At 53.8% G+C, this 18,379-nt stretch overlaps 1 protein-coding gene across 18 annotated transcripts in view; it reads left to right on the top strand.

Moving 5' to 3' along the window:
- The window catches only part of LOC144152645 (uncharacterized), a 93,359-nt gene that overhangs the window by 33,157 nt on the left and 41,823 nt on the right, over positions 1-18,379 (top strand). For 4 of the 18 annotated variants that reach the window (XM_077684011.1, XM_077684008.1, XM_077684012.1 and 1 more), the window contains exon 2: positions 14,987-15,052. In XM_077684011.1, the coding sequence (XP_077540137.1) occupies positions 14,987-15,052 (66 nt within the window). Of the gene's footprint in view, positions 1-3,416; positions 3,714-14,986; positions 15,053-16,277; positions 16,431-18,379 lie in introns of those variants that run through there. The other 14 variants (XM_077684000.1, XM_077683997.1, XM_077684003.1 and 11 more) reach the window with 10 other exon arrangements.

Here is an 18,379-nt window from a genome sequence, read left to right as displayed (position 1 = left end):
TGTATGCTGTGACAATTTGATGTGACGCAATCGCGGTCATGTTTTGTGAAGGTAGCCGGAACTCGCCCCAGGTGGTGAAAATTAATCCGTCCACTACGGCGTGCATCACCGCGTGTGTAGCGTCGGCTCTTAAACCTCATAATCAATCAGTGAGCCGTAATTCGGCGGTGCTCATTCTCTTTTCATTCTCTCTGTAAAGGCGTCCTCTAAATGCGAGAATTTGGGGCAGTTTCAGTCTGAACCACTGTTCGCTACAAATGCGAGAAACGAGCGTTTGAGCGCCTCCCAGTGCACTTCAACGAGTGTACCCGATGCAACGAGTGTGGCTGGCTGCCAGTGCCACGTTACGGTCTCACCCTAAAGATCCCCAACACCCACGTGTGGGCGGCTCAGAAGACCAATGACAGCTGGGGCCGGTAGTCTCGTAACTGTCCCTTTTGAAGGCGTCCCTTTTGCGCCCCTTTCATCGTGACGTACTTTCGGTTAAGCAGTCGGTGTTGACAGTAGGGCTCTTCGATTTACAGTCTCGGACTCACCGCGGATAGTCCGCGGGTAGTCCGAGGATTCCCCGAAGCCATAAGGATACACTGGAAAATCGAATGCCGGACTGCTTCTCGGGGAGTCCGCGGTAAGTCCGAGACTGTAAATCGAAGAGCCCCAGTATGTTTGCCGCGCTTGCGTTACGTCACTTCCGATTGTTTGCTTTTTTAGCCAATCTGGACTCGCCAAAAGGGACACTTTTGAAAGGGACGCAAAAGGGACAAAACTCGAGAATACCGCCCCTGATGCAAAGGACCCGACGCTGGAGGAGCCATGCACCTCTCCGCCCAAGTTGAGCGTTTGAATAAACCACATTTCCTCCTCCTTGCACACTGCTTGATAAGCAGAGCGCATCGGTTATCTAGGTGACGGGGGGTGGGCTCTGCTGATACGTGTGCGTGGAAATTTTTTATACTGTTAATGGAGTGTCCCCACGTCGGTCGCTGCAAGGGATGATGGAGCGGATTCCGTGAACGCCGCGACTGGAGCCACTAAATAAGCTACCTTATTTAGTGGCTTTTAGCCGCGACCTATTAAACGACGATCGCTTTGCTGTGCAAACGGCGGCCAGCCGATGACTGCGTGCAGGTTGCTACTGCGGTAGTGCGCGGGTTGACAAGTGTGGACCGTGGCTTCCTCCGACCGTTGGTCGTGGAAGGCACAAAGCCAAGGCCGCCAATGTGGACAATATTCACGAATACTACACGTGTTGTTCACATCCGCGAATGCTGTGTAGACGTCTCGCTATCATTGCAGGGGTTGAGTCCCGACGCCGATGTGGATCCTCACTTACTGCGATATGGACTAGCCAAAGATGAAACGCGGCCATCGTTACCGCGGCACCTTGTCGATGGAACCCGTGGCCGGTGTAAGTCCTGGTCGACTGTGGATACGGGGTTGAAGACAGCAGACAGCCCTCCAGCAGAGCGCTCGTTCGTGCGGAAGGCCGCTCACGCCAGCCACCGTTGCGTGCTTCCGGCGACTTCGTATTAAGCCCCGTCGTTATCACGCACCTGTCCGCCCCCGGGGTGCAGCTGTGCATCTGCATGCGCGGGCTGCTCGTATCCGCTCACGCTGTCTCGCACGACGAGGACTGTGCTCGCAGCCACGGAGCTGTTAAGCAGTCTCTTTTCCTGGACGCTGTTTCGTCAACCCCGCTTTTCGCTTTGTCGTGCGGCAAAGGGCCGCGAACGTGAGCAGGGTTCAGGGAGCACTGCTAGCAAAGCGGAAAGTTGGGCGAAGGACGAGAGGAATTAACGCTACAGGCGGGGGACTCTGAACTGGTTTTTTATTAGGCAAACACAGATCGTCCACAAGCGCTGTAGTTTTCTGAAAAGGCAGTTTTCAGCTACACAAGTACACGCAAGAATCGCCATAAGTGAGATCAAGATCGGGAGAGAGATAATTGCTGCTTCACATAGACCCTCATCAGGCATGGGCAAAATACGGGCTACCAAGTGCCAATGACGGGGGGCTTACGCATCTTTCGCCCTCTCTGATGCCATGCTTCTAGGATTTCACGTGTGGTCTCTGTAGGTGAACAGAGCTCACAGAAAACATTGGTTCGCACTCGCACTTTTGACAGTGACCAGGCGAGGTGGCGCGTCGGTCATTTTTCAGTGTGCCAGCGGGCTCAAGGACCCTCACGTTGAAGCACCTACTTGTGTGGCCCATGCACATACTGCTTTCCAGAAGACAATGGGATATGCATTAAAGCACACCCATGCAGTCGACAATCTACCGTTTTCACTGGGCTGAAATCGACCTTGTCATTTTTTTTTTCTTAGTTTCTCTGTCTCGCTGGCTCTGTGCAACAATACCGTTTGGGAGCTTCTTGTGACAGCGAGAGTGAAGCGACAACTCTGCCGACGGCGCAGCTGGTGTTAATTACTGGATGACGCCGGATGTGCGCCTGACATTGGACTCGCGTTGCGCTTGTCTAGGGCCTTGCCTTTAATCGCTACGGGCCTTGCTTTATTAACGCCGGCGCCGTTCCCGCTTCTAAGCGTTTAGTCAGTCAGCGAGACCGTTTTGAATGGAAATTATCTAAGCAAGGAGAGAACGCGGAACTTCTTTGTGTCCATTTAGAAACGTGTGACGAGACTGTGCGTTGTTGAATCGTCCCACTTGAATGGTCAAGCGAGCGGGTTTTTGTAAGTGAGTGGAAAAACGTCTGTGTGGCGCGCCAGCAGCGAATTCAAGGTTCTCTTGCGTGGATCGCCTACTTTGACGCATCTGGTCGGTGCGGGTTTGTCGGCCGGTCCGCCTTTACGTGAAGTTTTTCGTCGGTGTTCCCGCGCTGGACTCATGAATGTTTAAAGTGATGTGAACACGCTCGCACGTTAAGCAACACCGGTAACACGGGCGGCTTCGTGTAACTCTGGTGTAGCCAATGTGGGCGGGCGGCAGAGAAGCTGGCTAGAAAATTGTGTGCCGTACAAGTTGGTGACCGGCGTGACTGCGCGTGCCCAATGAGACCGTAGTAAGTTCTGTGCACGTGCAGGGGCGCCACAATGCCTGAATCCGCGCTTAGCCCGTCTTCGTGTTCGTACTTTACGGGCGCTCGTCGGCCGTGTACACTGCTGCCGCCGCCAAGCCGTGTTCCTGGGCGAGCGCAGGCTCGCCGTGAGTCAGGTCGTTATTATTTCCGACTATGGCAGCGCAGCTGTTATTCTCTCGCGGAGAAACAACTCGGCGCCGCGCGCTGGGGACGGCCTTGGTGAGAGCTGTGAATAAAGGTGAAGAAACGACGGAGGAGAAGCAGCGCAGGGTCCCTCACCCTCGTCTCTCTCGGGGCCGCAGCTGCTGGGCTCGTCCATGCAGTGTGCAGGAAGAGTGTCGTCTGTTCTCGGGCGGCGAAGCCTGCTTGCGGACTGGAAATCGCCGAGAGCGTGCAGTCGGCCGCCTTTTCTTCCCCGCCGATTGCGACAGTGGGCAGGAAGGGTTCAACGGCGCTGCGGGCTCGGGTCTCGCCCTGCGAGTGCGTGCAGTGCGGCAAGCTTCCAACCGGGGGGCGCATCCGGAGTGCTCTGATGGGCGTGCTATGACCACTCCTGACCAGCCTTCCTTCTTTTTCCGCAAGTGCTGCTCATCATGTCCGCCGTACGCAACCTCTTTGGTGGGCCGGTGTGGAGACCGGCCGTCAGCGGTTACGGATGGCCATTCGCACCAAAGTGAGTAGCTTCGGTGCAGCTTGTGGACGACGGTGGGGCGCGTACCGTTCACCTGCCCCCGTGAGGTTCGCTGCGAATCGCGTTTTAACATTAACAATCGTCTACCCCGTTTCAGTTTGCCAGTACTGGTAGCGCATTCCGGTTCTCCTGTATACCTTGTTTCTCGTTGTTTGGGGCAGCGAGTTTGGTGCGGAGACTTGCCTATCGTTTCTTTGTCGTGGCTGCTGTGGGTTGGCGAGGAAGATTTTTTTTATACCGGGTATAAAACACTTCCGACGGGGCCGGCGAGAGCCCTTCTCTCCGCCGGTCGGCCGGATCAAAGCGACGCCGGCGGCATTGAAACCCTTCGCGAATCGAGTCTCCGGAGTGCCGCTATCTTCTCTACGGGTCGGGAGGGAAGCCTCCGTCGTAAAGCTGATGGACGGTGCGGCAAATAACCCGTCACGGGCGCCAACGGTGGCTCGGGCCGCAGAGGAGAGGCCTTCGGCGCGTCTGGGGACCTGCCGCCGACGCCCTCGCTTGTCAGTCAAAGCCCGAGGCACTCGACACACTTTGAACTCGAGAGTAGTTGAGCTGTGCGCGGGACCACGGTTGAGCATTTTGTTGCAAGCATGGCGCCGAGGGTGTTCGGAGAGTTACGGTGGCGTCTTTACGTCTCAGGGCGTTACAGTTGGCGCGCGTATGCTGAAAGGTCAGAGTAGCTGGCACATCGGTTTCCGAACTTCGATCCTCCTGCGCTTCCAATAAACGGAGATGGAACGTTCTGTATGTTGAACTGTGGAGCTCTTCAGATGACAGGCACGCCGCACACGCTTTGGAGTTATTTTTTAACAGGAACCTAGCACGTGTCATAGACCGCTCCGTATTCCGGAAAAAATTGCGTCTTTACTTTTCCAGGAATAGCGCAGATTTTGCAGCTTTGAAGGAAGAATTGCACACAGCGGGTGTTGAGTCACCTTGCAGGCCGTGTATCTTCGTCGATAGAACCCTAGACGTACGCGTCGGCGCCATGCGATGTGCTGAGTTGAGCCCACCGTAAGCTCGTTTCGTTTGTCGTTCGTCGAAAAGAAATACCGTGGCGCATTCCACTCAGCGAGGATGGATGACCATTTGAGTCGCCTCGGAGAGCCGGACGAAACTAGACTTGCGGGACGAGGACGCGTGTTCGATTCCCGGCCGCGGCGGCCGCTTTTCTGATGGAGGCGAAAAGCAAAAACGCCTGTGTGTTCGAGGTTTCGACGCACGTTTAAGATCCCCTGCAGGTGGTCAAAACTAGTCCGGTGCCTGCACTGCGGCGCGCCTTATCGCCTGTGTTGCGTCGGCGCGTTAAAGTTTACCCTGCAATCAATCAATTAGATTTGCGTGACGTTTCGACGTGCCCGGCACCCGGCGGAAAGGAAACTAGCCGGTGCAAGCGCAGACATGGCCGGCGGTACTCACAGCGGCAAATCCTAGTTTCCGAGTTAAAGCTAGTGCGAACCCAAGTTAAAGTAAGCCCGCAAACGCACGAACGCCTCGCGCTTCAAAGACAGTGTATAGCCTCGGGAGTTCCACGAACCTTCGCCGTGAGCAGCATGGTTGTAGAAAATTGGCGAGGAATGTAAGGTTTTACTGTAGACGCCGAAGAAATGGCCGCAATTTTTTTTCTTTTGCTTGCTGCATTTGTGGGTGTGAAACCTACCCAACCAGCCACGAGTTCCCCGACAGTTGCCCCCAAGCCCAGGTCGGGGACCGGGGAGCTCATCGGCCGCGGCATTCCCGCTATCTTTAGCGGCGCCTCGGACGAGTCGCTCAAGGCTGTTGTCGACTTGGGGCCCAAAGTAGTTTCCCCCAGCGCCAACGCTTCGCCGCTTCCGGCAGCGACCTTAATCTCAGCGCAGGCGCAAAGTCAGAGAAGAAAGAGGTGCGCCAGACGGTGTGCATTCTTTCCCATCACTTGCTGCGGCGTTTTACTGGCCCCCCTTCCTTATTATTCGCCTTCGCGCTGACGGCTGTGCGGAACCAATTTTCGTTGCCTCGGACGAGCGCAAGTGGCTTCTCCTCCTCCCGGAATAGCGGGGCATGGGAGAAGCGCCACTAGCGCGCGGAACCCGACGTGGCTGCAGTTCCTGTCTCTCGATTCCTCTTAAATTTCATTTCTCTTCGCGGCAAATCGGCGGGGCGGGGCTCCTATATCGGGTCCTGGCGCAGGACGAACAGAAATAGCCCCATTGAGATGGAGTGCTCTGCTGACGCCGTGTGGTCATGAAGCTGTGGTCGCGCGTCCAGTGGCACTTCTTCCCCGCTGTTTGTTGTGTCGCTGTTCTCCGATCGAGTCGTGTGTGTCTCTTCGTGCTTATCGGGGCTAGGGAGGTCTGTGTGCGTGTCATTCGGGCCTGTCTGTCCGTGTGCCTGATAACGTTCTTTGGTTAGCACCGTGCTCATTGCACCAACTGTCGTCAGTCGTCACGCATCCGCTGTCTCTTTGAAATGAATGGATGATCGGATCTGCAAGATGTACCACGTCGTGGTCGGCATACTGGGCCCTGTACTGCGTCGAAAGAACCCCAAACACCCTCGCTGTGGCCGAGGCAGGTCTCGCGAGAGTCCGAAGGCGGCGTGGCCGGCCCCGTTTCGGCGTAACCACGGTGGCTGTTTGGATACAGATAAGGCGGCCCCCTCGGTGCGTGTCAGAAGCGGGGCAGAACCCGTTCCCCGTGCAGCGCGTGCCTTCTCGGGGCGTGTTTTGAAGCAGCTGGTGGCGCGCTCATTACGCCGACGGAAGGGATGCCACGCTCGCCTCATTCCGGGAGCCAGTTCGCGCGGACTGTCCTGTCGCGTGCCGTGAAGCTTCCGGCTGCTGAACAGCGACCACACTGTTAGCCGTGAACGAACAGCATCGTGCTCGCTCCTTCATTGCACAACAGGGCCGGGCCTGGGCAACCTCGCGCGTGTTCGCGTGTGCGCCAGGTCGTTCCTCGACACTCTCCGTCCGAACCTGTCCCCCGCGGCTCGCCGCTGGCGCACATACCAAGTGCATCCGAAAAGCGAGGGAAAATGCGGGAAGGGTTGTACAGCGGCGTAATCGTGCAATCGCGAAAGCTTCAGCAGATGCAGAAGAGGACGCCTGTGGCCCCAACAGCGAACCAGTTCTTGTGCCACGAACGGGGGTGTTGCGTTGGCCGGTTCATCGGAATTTTCCTACGCCTTCAATTTCTTGACACATTTTTTTTTTCGTCTTTAAATTCGTAAATATTCGGGGATGTCCGGGAAGGCGAACTGTAAAGAATTCGTAACTTTGGGCTTCACGACTGAACCTATTTTTATGCATCGCTGCATGGTTTGAACAGAAAGAAAGGGAAGGTGGTTGCCGTGTGCGGAACACTCTCGCTTACGCTCTTTCCGCCCATTCCAAGGTGCTTTGCTAGCAAGCGATGCTTACATTTGTGAGCTATAGCGTGACAGGACGCGATCGGTTTTCCATCGTGTCGGCGCTGCAGACATCTCACGGCCAAACCCCGGAAGTCTGGGTACAAGGGGTAAATAATGGAGATTATATCTCGCGTGGCAGATGATGTCGCGGCGTCAGCCCTGCGCGCGGGACGTGCAGCTGCTGTGTCAATAAATTTGGGTCGTTTGGCGAACTCTTCCAACGAGGCTTGTTCTCGGGAGGCTATATCCAGCGCATCGTAGTGAGGTACGGCGTGCAGTTCGAGGCTGCGCTATATCACGCCTATCGTGCGCCAGGCCACCCCAGCTCCCCGTCATTACGGCTCTTCTTATCTTGTTTCCTAATCCCGCTGCTGCTGCTGCTGCTCCCGATGTTCCAACGTCGTTTTTTTAGACAGCGGCCGTTCACACCGCCGCGAATGTTCGTTCTCGCTCCGCGCTTCGGCCACGAACACGCTGGCCGGCTTTTCGAGAACGGGATGGGAGCGGGAAAAGATTTCGACCGTGTGCAGTGTTGAAGTGACTGTGCCTCGTGGCATTGTGGTGGTTGTATTTTCCAGGCTACGTGTGGGACGTGCAGCTGCCCCGTTTGATTTTCTTTCACCAGGAAACCCGCTTTGTTACCCCTTTTGCCGAACCTGCGCTCGTGGCACGTTATTTCGGGCACATCGGAATTTTGTAACCCGCAATTCAACACCGCTGTTTCCACTGGACGCGAGAGGATGCCGCCGGCATTGTGCTTAGCTTCCGTCGGAAGTTGACCGACTTCCTGGCGGGAAAGGGACGGCCCAACTCCGCGTTAATCTCGTGAAGTTCGGTCGGCCTAATTATGTGCGCGCGTGGGTTTTTCTCACTTGTGCGTGCGCATCACTGTTTCGTCTTTGCTAGCCGCCATGGCTATAATGGGCTGAGGCGTTGCTCTACTTAGCGCAATTCCGCGGCTTTGATTTCCCGGCCGCGGCGGCCGTTTTTCTGGTGGAGGCTAAAGAGGAGGAAGAGAACGCGTAAAACACCGCATGGACGAGATTTCGGTGCATGTTAAATAAGAGATTCCCCGGTGGTCAAAATTGGTCCCTCTGCTGCGGTATGTGCCTTGGAGCCCAGATTCGATGTGCAGTCACGACTCACGACTGCCGAGGAATCTTTAACTGCCGGCCGAGCCGAATCCTCGATTGGCGCGCCTGGTTGCGGTCGCTCAGCCTTATCGCCTGCCGAAAGTGACCCGAAAAGTGTTTACAGAGCCCAGCGGGGAAGCACGCTGGTGCTCTCTTAGGAAAAACGCGACCGTTGCCGTGTTCTTCTTCTCTTTTACTGCGAAGCAGTATACCTTTATTAGTCAAGGATTTTGTCGCGACCGTCGTCGTCAACAGAGAACTCCCACGAACAGATAAGACATTACCGGCACCTCCAGAAATCGAACTTGGACCCAAATAGAGTAACCACGCGACAGCCCGTCGTCTTGCCGACTAAGCTACACCCACGCGAGAAAACGTGTAGACAGGCGGTGTACTCACCGAGCACAGCGGCGGGTCTGCCACCTGCGCTCATTCAATCCCTCGCGTGAAGTGTAAACCGCATAATGTATGATAACGGCGTTCACGTGGTTTGGATTAGCGGTGAACGGAACAGCGTCTGGGGAGGGCGCTCTTTGGCGGCGATGCGTGAAACAAGAGTGAGGAGGAGGCAGGGAAAGAGATGACGCCATAGCCACGCGTGCCGCCCTCCCTTCGCCACACGCTCCTCTCCGTTTTCCTCCGTAGCTGCTGCATTCGGCCGTCTCTGGTTTCACTCTTTGTAGAGCCACGTGTATGAATGAAGTGACGTTGCACGGGTAATCATTTTGGGTGTCGTTTACAGCTTCGCAGTCCAACCACCTTCACAGCGTGGATTGGAGCCAGTTTTTTTTATCTCACTTTAGTTTCGACGTGGCATATTCAAGCAACCTCGCTTGTCGCTCCGTTCCTTCAGCGCGGCCTGCGAACGGCGGCCGCAACGGTGTGGCCGCAACGCCACCGCTGTAAAAAAAAAAAAATTTGCCGATCGAGCTCGTACTTTCCTTCCACCCCTTTTTTTTTTTTTTTTTTTTTTCGCTCATTCATTGCGACACCGGGCGCGGTGGGTCAGTAGCTGAGGCGTCGTGCCGCCGAACCCAAGGACAGAAGGGTTCAAGGTCCGACCCCGGCCGCGGTGGCCGCTTTTCTGATGGAGGCGAAAAGTGAAAGCGCCCGTGTGTTCGAGATTTTGTCGCACGTTAAAGATCCCCAGGTGGTCAAAGTAAACCCGGAGCCCTCCACTACGACGCGCCTCGTAACTTCGGCGGTGAAACGCCAGTCATCTCGCTGCCAGTGCTATGTCCGTCGCTAGAGAAGAAGCGCTGGCGAAGGCGTTCCGTAGCTGCCAGCGGACCACCCGTTTGCGTGCGTAGGTGCGGGTGACGAGCCCGGTTGTGTGTCGGCGTGAATGATGGCCCGGTGTGCGGTCGCGTGCCGTCGCCTGCCGGTGGTTGGGTGAAACTGGCGGGCGACCTTGGCTGGCTCTCAGAGCGTGGTCGGCGCCCGAGGGGAGAAGAGACTCAGCCAGATTGGCGGTGCTGCATGTCGCCCAAGTTCCCATTACGCCGAAAGCTGCTCGCCGTGTAGACGTTCGCGTTGCGCTAATTAGGGGCCCTTGTTTGCAGCCGCTCTGCGGGGATCGAGCGTGGGATATTTCGGCCCTCCGGGTGTAAAAATGCAGCACGTGGCGCTCTTGCAGCTTTTCGCTCGGGACTGTGGATGACTGAACTTTGATATGTGCTCCTCCTTCTGCGTCTGTCATGCTAGTGCGAATAAGGAATAAACACCGCGCAGATAAGCGATGAAAAGTGTTTATTTGAGCTAGTCTACGCAGTGCAAGCAAAAACAGGAGCTTTCACTTCAGTGTCAGCACCCAAGAAAAGCTCTGCATTCCGTTGGCAGCCGCCGTGTTTCCACGTCTGCCTGTTCGCCAGCGTTCGAGATGTGCAGCCCTGTAATTTGAAGAAAAGTGGCAACTTCGCATTTCTTCCAGCGGGGTTAGTCGTCCGGTAATTCGGTTACTGGAAAGTTTTGCCTCGGTTTGTCGCGGGGAGAGAGCGCAGTGAACGCGCGCCGCGTGCCAGATCAACACCACCTGGCCAGAGCAACACCCTCCAGAGGCGCTGCTCGGCACAGCTGTGGGCGCGCGTGCGCGCGAGAGAGATGGTGGTTCGGGTGAAAAGGAAAGGAAGTGCACTGGGGATAGTATTGAGCCCATCTGGGGCTCCTCACCTGCATACAACCCGTGCGGGGAGGGGAGGGGAGGGGAGGAGGGATGAAAGATTAGAGAGGAGAAAGGGGGTGATAAAAGAGACAGGTAAGCTAGAGAAGGAAAGCGTGGAGCCTCTGCGCAAAACTAGGCGAAGCAGCAGCAGCAATAGCGCGGACAGCAGCGCAGTGAACTTGGGTGCAGCCAGCGCCTCATTTTCGGATTGCACGCACTCGGAATGCACGAGCGATTGGGCGCTTTCACTGCGCAACCGCACGAGGCGCTGGCTTGACCTTGGAGGTCAGACTGACGGTACCAGGCGTTTTCTGGACTTGTGCCAGGAGGGAGCTTTCGCTATAAAATGGTTCTCCAGAAGGATTACCATGTTCATCTGTCAATGTTCACTGCTTGTTACCCAAGCCCGCTGATGCTTTCTTTTTAGTCACGAAACGCGTGGCATCACTCAACCGTCGCCATCCACCCCTCTCTAGGTTTGCACCGAACCCTAACCTTGATGTAGGCGCGTGCAGTTACACTGCACTCAAACCTTGTAATAACGAAGTTAAAGGGGGACCGTCATTATTTCGTTACATCCATTACAACAGTTTGCGGCAATGTACGCTCCTCTGGGTGCACAACTATAAATATGCAAAAAAAGGAAACTTCCTCGCGGTCCACTCTACCGCTACGCGACAACGCATGCGACGGAAATAGAGTAGAAACACATTTTGCTTGCTCAATGCGCACACGGCATATTTTATTGTCCGCCAGACATAGGTGGAATGAAGTCCGTGATGCTCCTCTGTTTCGGACACCGAAAGCGAAATACTTGTCAGCGGTGGCCACCAGCCACGTTGTTGATGCCGTTTTCGCCTTCACCACGGGCGCCGAAGAAACGACGTAGCAGGTCAACCGCATCGAGTGCCTACGACGACGTCGGCACGTCGAACGTATGTGCATGGGACACCACGGGGTCTTCGTCGTCGGTTGCGTCGGTTTGGCCCGTGACATCTGAGGCATCGTCGGTCGGCTCCTTCGTAGAGACCGCGTCAGCATCGGCGTTGAGCGAGGTCGATGACTCGATCGGCCGTGATGGGCGTGGCTGCCCATGGCGGTGAGGTACACGCGGGAGTTTTAAAGCAGCCGCAAAGAAAGAGTAATGGTCGGGTTCGGGGAATTTCATTTATTTCGTATCCGTTATTTTGTTATATCCCGTTATGTTATAACGGGGTTTGAGTGTACTACTATTATGGCCTGCGTACCGAGGGCGGTCTTTTGCGAACCAGAAACCGACGTCGTCAAGCGCGGCGTGGGCGTGTTGGCTGGTTGGTTAGGAGTCGTAGCGTGGGCAGCGCTGGTACGTGTTTAGCCGCCGTGGAGCATACAGTTGCAAAACGCTCCAGCTTCTTTTCTTGCTCGTGTCGGTTGGCAGGCGTCTCTGTAGGCTTCACGTGCTCCTTGGGCAAGTGGGTGTCTTGGCAGCGTACGAGCCACATGCCAGGCAGGCGGCACGTGACGGGCCCCCGTTTGTGTTTTTCTCGGTGGTGGCTCTAAGGAAAACTATTATAAAACGAAAGTGCGCAACATGTACGCTGAATTACATTGGCGCGGGATTTCGTTGGATACGTTGATTTTGTTATAACGCCAGGGTCGTGGAAGAGAGAGGACGCGCTTTTCGGTGGCTTTTCTCCGCGGAAAATGAGTGCGGTCACTTGTGTGAAATTACACTGCTCGACTTCCCGGAGTCGACGGCGTGGTGCCGCACAGACCTTGTTCGCTTGTGGCTGGAACGTGCGGGGCGAAACGTTGCGCGTAGAGCTCCTGTATATAGCTCCCGCAGGGAGGAGCTCTATAGTTCATCTCACAAGCTAGCTGCAGCACTGTGGAGGCTACATTGTTATCAATAGTGCGCCCACTGAGGGCGCCTAATCCGCCGTGAAGGGGGTCCTGAAAGGACACTCCCTTCTCCCCTCTCGGCAAGTGGCACCGCACGGCCCCGGCGCCTTTTGTCGCTTCCTTCGCGGTGAGTTGGGCGCCCTGAGGGGGACAACAATGTAGCCTCCACAGTGCTGCAGCTAGCTTGTGAGACGAACTATAGTTGCGCGGCGAAAGCGCTGCCCCCCTTCGCTGTGGCCGGTTAAGGTGGCCTCGCATGCACCTAGTGAGGCGCGACGTTAATCCGGATCGTTTCCGTTTGTTGTCCGTGCACTGTCGGTCTGGAGCGGACGAAATCGTGTTTTTGACTACTACTAGCGCCCAAGCTGAGCCGCTTTGTCCGGGGACGTTATCGTTTGCTCTTGGGAGCTGCGCTGTGGGGTTCTTATTTATCAGTAGTGGTCTGGCGTGCGCTCTTCGTTGCGAGACTGTCACTGCCGCTTGTCACGGGCCTGGACGACTCCTCCGGGAACAGCTGACGACACCGTGGGCGCACTGCGTATCCGGTGTCTTCGATAAGAGGCCTTCTCGTGCCGCCTTCTAAACGGAGCACGGCGGGGAAGTTTCCAAAACCGGGAGCCTGGGCTCCGGGAACGCACGGGGAATGCGCGAAAGGAGCTTGCAGTGACGACGTCGCGCGAGATGTGAGGAAGAAGGATGACCTCCGCGGGCCGAGCCTTGCTTCTTCCCCCAACGTCGTGCCGTCTTGGGCGTTATTTTTCGCGCGCCGCCATGGCGCTGGGCATGTGCTCCTGCTGCGCCCGCTCTTCGTTTCCTGTCAACCTTTTTCTTTTATTGGAGGGGGGAGGTCGTCGAACGACCAACGTAGGCGGGAAAGCGGGGGCTGTTGTTTTGTCACCCTTGTGGCGCCTCGACGCCATTTTCAGAAGTCAGCTTTAGCTAGTGCCCGTGGGGGTCACGACCTGTTCGGTTAGGTTAGTAGAAATGAAATGACCCGGTTAACTACAGCGCAGTGCCTTGTGCGTCTCCGCAAACGCAGACAGGCGCTCTCTCAACCAGAAGGGGACATGGAGCTTCGTGCACGATATGGCACAACTGCGTGCTGAGAATGGGGAAGGGGGGAGGGGGGAGGCACACCCCACCTAACCTCCTGTCCCCAATGTCCGACTATGTTTCAAGTCTTGAAATATATATAAAAAAAGACGCGAAGGTGAAAAAGATATTGGACAAAGACTTCACATCCTCCTGAGGAATATGGCTGACACTTGCTGGAAGTATTAATTTAAAGTTAGCTCTAGAGGGGTGTTTTGGTGCCATAGGTGTGCGGTGTGCACACAAGGGGGCAGGGGGGCGACTGCCCCCCCCCCTCCTAATCATCTCAGAAGGGGGGGGGGGGGGTTAGCCAAATTTTCCCCATACCTTTACTCAATCGAACCTGCCCCGTAGGGTTATGGCCACACGTGTGTTTTCACGATAATGGCAGCCGAAGAACCCTCATGTTACCTTCAAAATGCTGTTTGCTTTCACCGTTGTGAGAAACATGTTACCACTTAATTTTCATGTTTGCATCTATTGCGGGGCTTGTCCTCTTTTTACTTTTCCTCATAAATAATGTGTCCAGCACCAAGCAAAATGGCCACGTAGAGAGAGTTTCATAATAAACAATATTAACTTTACAAAAGACAGATGTGTCGTATCGTATCTTTCTGTGCTTTAGGGAAAATGAAAGTTCTTTCGGATGCGTGTCGTGAAATTGATGCCACATCCGCGCTGGGCCTTGCTCCCCTTTCCGATGTTACACATGAAAGCAAAAGCTTCTTCTCAGAAATATCTTGCATGTGTTGCGATTCCATCTTATTGAAATGAAAATTTTATAACCATTCCTCACCTTTGAACTGGGTTCTAATGGTGAGGCCGTCAGGGGGAAGAGGTTGGGAGTTGCCGGGAGGGGTCACTGCAGTAAGACTTTGCCGCCCCCCCCCCCCCCCCCCCCCCCCCTCTAATCGAGAACCCTGCACATGCCTATGCTTTGTGCGAAAGAAGCACTATTTTTCTCCTCACTAAAAGGCAGGAGGAGTGTGGTCAGGGATCACCATCTCGCACCTTGTGCAAGATGCAGGCCACAAATCTTGGGACAAGAAGCCCAGTGATGCTTCCAGCTTTGAAAGGAATGTGGGGGTGGAAACTGACTGCTCTCATTAGCCCTTGCTCATCTTTGTGCGGCCCCTGTAATATGTTGTATTGCCCTGAACGGGTCATTCACATGGGGCAGCAAAGCCAGATTGAAGAGGTCTTCTCTTTTTTCTAACAAAGCTTGTTGAACAGGAAGGCTGTGTGAAGATGGTTGTGACTTAGACTTGCAGTTTGTTTAGGTTTATGATGTAGACTGCTTGTTAACACGCCTCCCTTGCTGACTTTCTTCCCCACCTCATTTGTGCGTAGCGAGTACTTGTCCTGTTGCTAGTAGTGGTGGTCCTCAACCACACACGGATCTATTTTTCACATTACAGGAGGCGGCAATTCCGTCCAGTGCAGCCCAGCAGAATTCAATTGCCAATTGTTGCGGGTTGTTTGGAAGCAAGGTGCCTTGGGTGCTGAAGTGTTGCTTGACAGATGTGCACTGCTGTCTTGTGCAATCAAGTAACGGGGGAAGCATGCTGATTATTTTATGTCTGTTCTGCTTCCAGATTCAAATCACATAACGAAAAAGTCAGCATGTAACACACCCATGGCACAAAAGTCACCAAAACAAGGTAAGAAGTGGCCAAGTCGGTGCTTGCTTCTGTCAAGTATCCGTTTGCATCTCGTCGAGGGCTCACCAGTCACAACTGTAATGATCAGTATATATATGTATAAATAGCGGATCAGAATCGGAGAGAAAGGAAGGCCACCAGGCAAGAATGCCAAGGAAGGGAAAGGGAAAGGAATTAATTCGTTTTTCAGTTTGAAGTACACCTATTTTTTTAAATGAGAGGAAGAAAGTGAAAAAGAATGTGCTCTCCAGGTGCAGCCTCAACCCACGACCTTCGGAATGCTTGTCCGATCCCATACTTACTACACTACTGGAGAGGCTGAGCTCCCCTCCACTCTCTCGGGTATTTATGGGAAATTAATTGTTTCCTACGGTTGGGAGTGGTGGTAGCCAGTGCCACTCCAACAAATCAGGGTGAAGGAATGTGTGTGTGTGTGTGCATAATATATATAGCACACAGCCACGGCAATGTATTTCGGGTAAAGAAAAGAGTAAAAGAAAAGAAAAGTATTTTTTTAATAAAGAGCTTTGATTCATCACCTCTGGCATCACAGATGCAAGCGCTATGGTACTTGAGAAGGACTTGCTGCTGGGCGAGTTGGTGCGAACTTTGCGAAATGGTTTTAGCGCTACAAATGGAGGAACACAAGGAAGAGGACGGGACAGGCGCTAGGGTGTTGAGAAAGCTAGAGAAAGTAGCTCAAGTGCAACGTGCGTAAAAGTGATAGTCACGCCTGTCAGCACACACTTGCTACTGGTATCTGCTCAAATTTTCTGGTTAGACCTAGTCCTATATGCAAGAGAGAGGAGCAATTGATGCACATCATGAATCAAAGCGATTGCAGGCTGTGGCAGCTCCCATCGTTGCATAGCTTGCTTTCATGTAATTGGAGCAGTTGCGGCTTGCACACTTTCATCTCGCAATAGCTGTTCTCTGACGTGCTTGTGTTTCACAGATTGTGTGTTTCTGTTCTCTCTTGTGTTTCTTCTGTGTTAGCCCTGCAGCTATGTGCTTTTTCTTATTTTCCTCTTGATAGCAGCATCTTCCACAAAAGAAGAGCTTGAGGAAGGCAAGGAACCCCTCTTAAAATGAGTTTTTTTTTAGAGCACGTGTCTGTGCTCTCGCCCAGCTAGGATAAGGGCTCCCTTGCGTAGCGTCCCTCCCTCTTTGTCGGTGTGCATCCCCTCTCTGTGGTGAAGGAGGGTGGTCCCTGTGTTGTGTCCAGCCGACATGTACTGGTTTGCGTACGCCGCGGACCCTCCGGCGGAGCGGCAGAGGCGGGGTCTCTGGGCCCAGCAGGTAGACGAACTAGCAAGTCCGGAGCAGGAGCTCGATGGTGCGGCAGGTGCGCAGAAAGAGTCCCCCTGCTCCCCTCTAGGTATGTCGGTGCGTGCGACGCCCCCCCTGGTTGCCCCCCATCGACGCCTCCGCCCCGCACTCGGCATGCTGGCTGGCTCCTGGTTGGCTACAGCACGAACTGTTGTGAGCAAGCACGAAGGGGGTCAGTGCCTATGTGACAGATGAGTGGGACAGATGGTCGGGTTTCTATTGGGGCCAGAGGAAAAGCTTGTGTACCGGACATGGGGAAGAATTGAGGCAATGTTGGAGCTCCACTCGCCCTTTAAACTAGCCGACCGGCGCAACAAACTTTTCCTAGCTGCGCAAGAGCCTCTTACGAAGCGCCTGTGCTCTCTGGAGAGCCCAGGCTCCTTCTGCTTGAACTTTCGTTTGACTGACGTGTGGAAGTTTCTTGCTGTTCCCAGAAAGCAGGTGCTGTTATACTTGCTAGTAGCTAGCACCTTCTCTTGGTGATGCCTGCTGAGTGAAAGCTAAAACTACTGAAGAGGGATTCTGCAGCTGTTAAATGAAGTTCTTGGTAAAAGCGAGCGAGCCTTGCAAGTCTGCATGCAAGTACACCAGGCTGTTCCTTTGCACTTGTGTGAACCATAGCTAGACTTGGGAGCAGATGGTGTGAGGAAAATAAATGCGCACAGTGTGGGCACCTCACGTTAGCCAGCCCACATTGAGAAACCAGAACTTGTGGGCTTGTTCGATGCCCTTGCATTGAAGCGGGGTGTGAGCGTTTCTGTTATAGGCTTTTCATGTTCTGTACGTTGCTGGAATTTCTTGTTCGAGAATAGATTTTTGATTGGTTGTGGGGTTTGACATGCCGATACTACACTTGGGCTATGAGGCGCGCCATAGGCGTGGGAGCTGAAACTGTTCATCAATCAGGCTGTTAATTACAACATGCCTTGGCTTCAGTAGGGTGTGAGCACAGTAACTTTACTGCAATGTCATGAAAGTTCACCATTCTTATGAGTGGGATGTGTGAAAAGTCCTTGTGTGACTTTGCTTTAGGGCCACAGTATTCGTGCTCTCATTTCGTTTTTTGTCAGAGGAAGGTTCAAATTTGTGGTTTTAATGGTCCAAGGCCCATAGTGGTGCTGTGGCCACCTAGGGGATTCCTTTAACAATCACTGAAAGCTTTTTACTTTGCTTATGTCAGAAGCACATCCAGCAAGGCTTTAGAAATTGAACCCACGACTTGGTAGGTGTGGCTGGCTATTTTAGTAACTGCAGTGCTCACAGGGTAGCCTGTAGGGTTGTCTAAGTTAAGCGAGGCATTTAATCAAAATCTGTCACATTAGCACTGAGTATGCCGCTGAGAAGAATGTGAGTATCATTAAATTAGTACTCCAATTTTCGTTCGAAGGTGTCAACATGTACTCGTGCTTTTTTTATGCATGTACTGTGCGTATTGCTTAGAGAATTGCATAATTCCGTTGCCTGATTCTTTGTGATGTGCATGGATTTTATTTTTTTATGCCCCCCTTAATTTGTTTGCGAACGTTACAGCATTTCCGCAAGACCTTAGCAAGCATGCTGGGGCACCGTGGATCTTGGCGATGTACAGAAGGAAACTCAGGCAGTGCAGTCTTTGTGAACTGAATAAAACAGTCAGCGGGGAGGGGAAAGAAAAAGGAAAAGTAACTATGGCGGTTGGTTTGCACACATTATTTCAAAAGGCTGGTAGCTGATGGGTTTCTAATTTTTCTCTACAGCACGGGTGCTAGGCAGCACGTTGGTTTCAGTTTACCTATGTTCTGCCTTGGGTTAATAGTGCCAACTACTTTGGGAACAGTAAAATTCTGAGCTGAGGACGTAATGGGGGAGCATCAGCTGTTCGGAAGGGTCCGTGTAACAGCATGGCGCTGTTAGTGCCATCGGCACCACGAGTCCGTGCTGTTTTATATTGTAAGACTCTCAACGTCGAAGCGTGTTTAGGTGCATTCCCGCATGTTCACGTTGGTCTTGCATGCACAG

This window comes from Haemaphysalis longicornis, unplaced genomic scaffold (assembly GCF_048455015.1).
Source record: "Haemaphysalis longicornis isolate Haplotype H1 unplaced genomic scaffold, Haemaphysalis longicornis Haplotype H1 scaffold_9, whole genome shotgun sequence".
NCBI classification, from domain to species: Eukaryota; Metazoa; Arthropoda; class Arachnida; order Ixodida; family Ixodidae; genus Haemaphysalis; species Haemaphysalis longicornis.
This window is presented reverse-complemented; position numbering and strand designations above follow the sequence as displayed.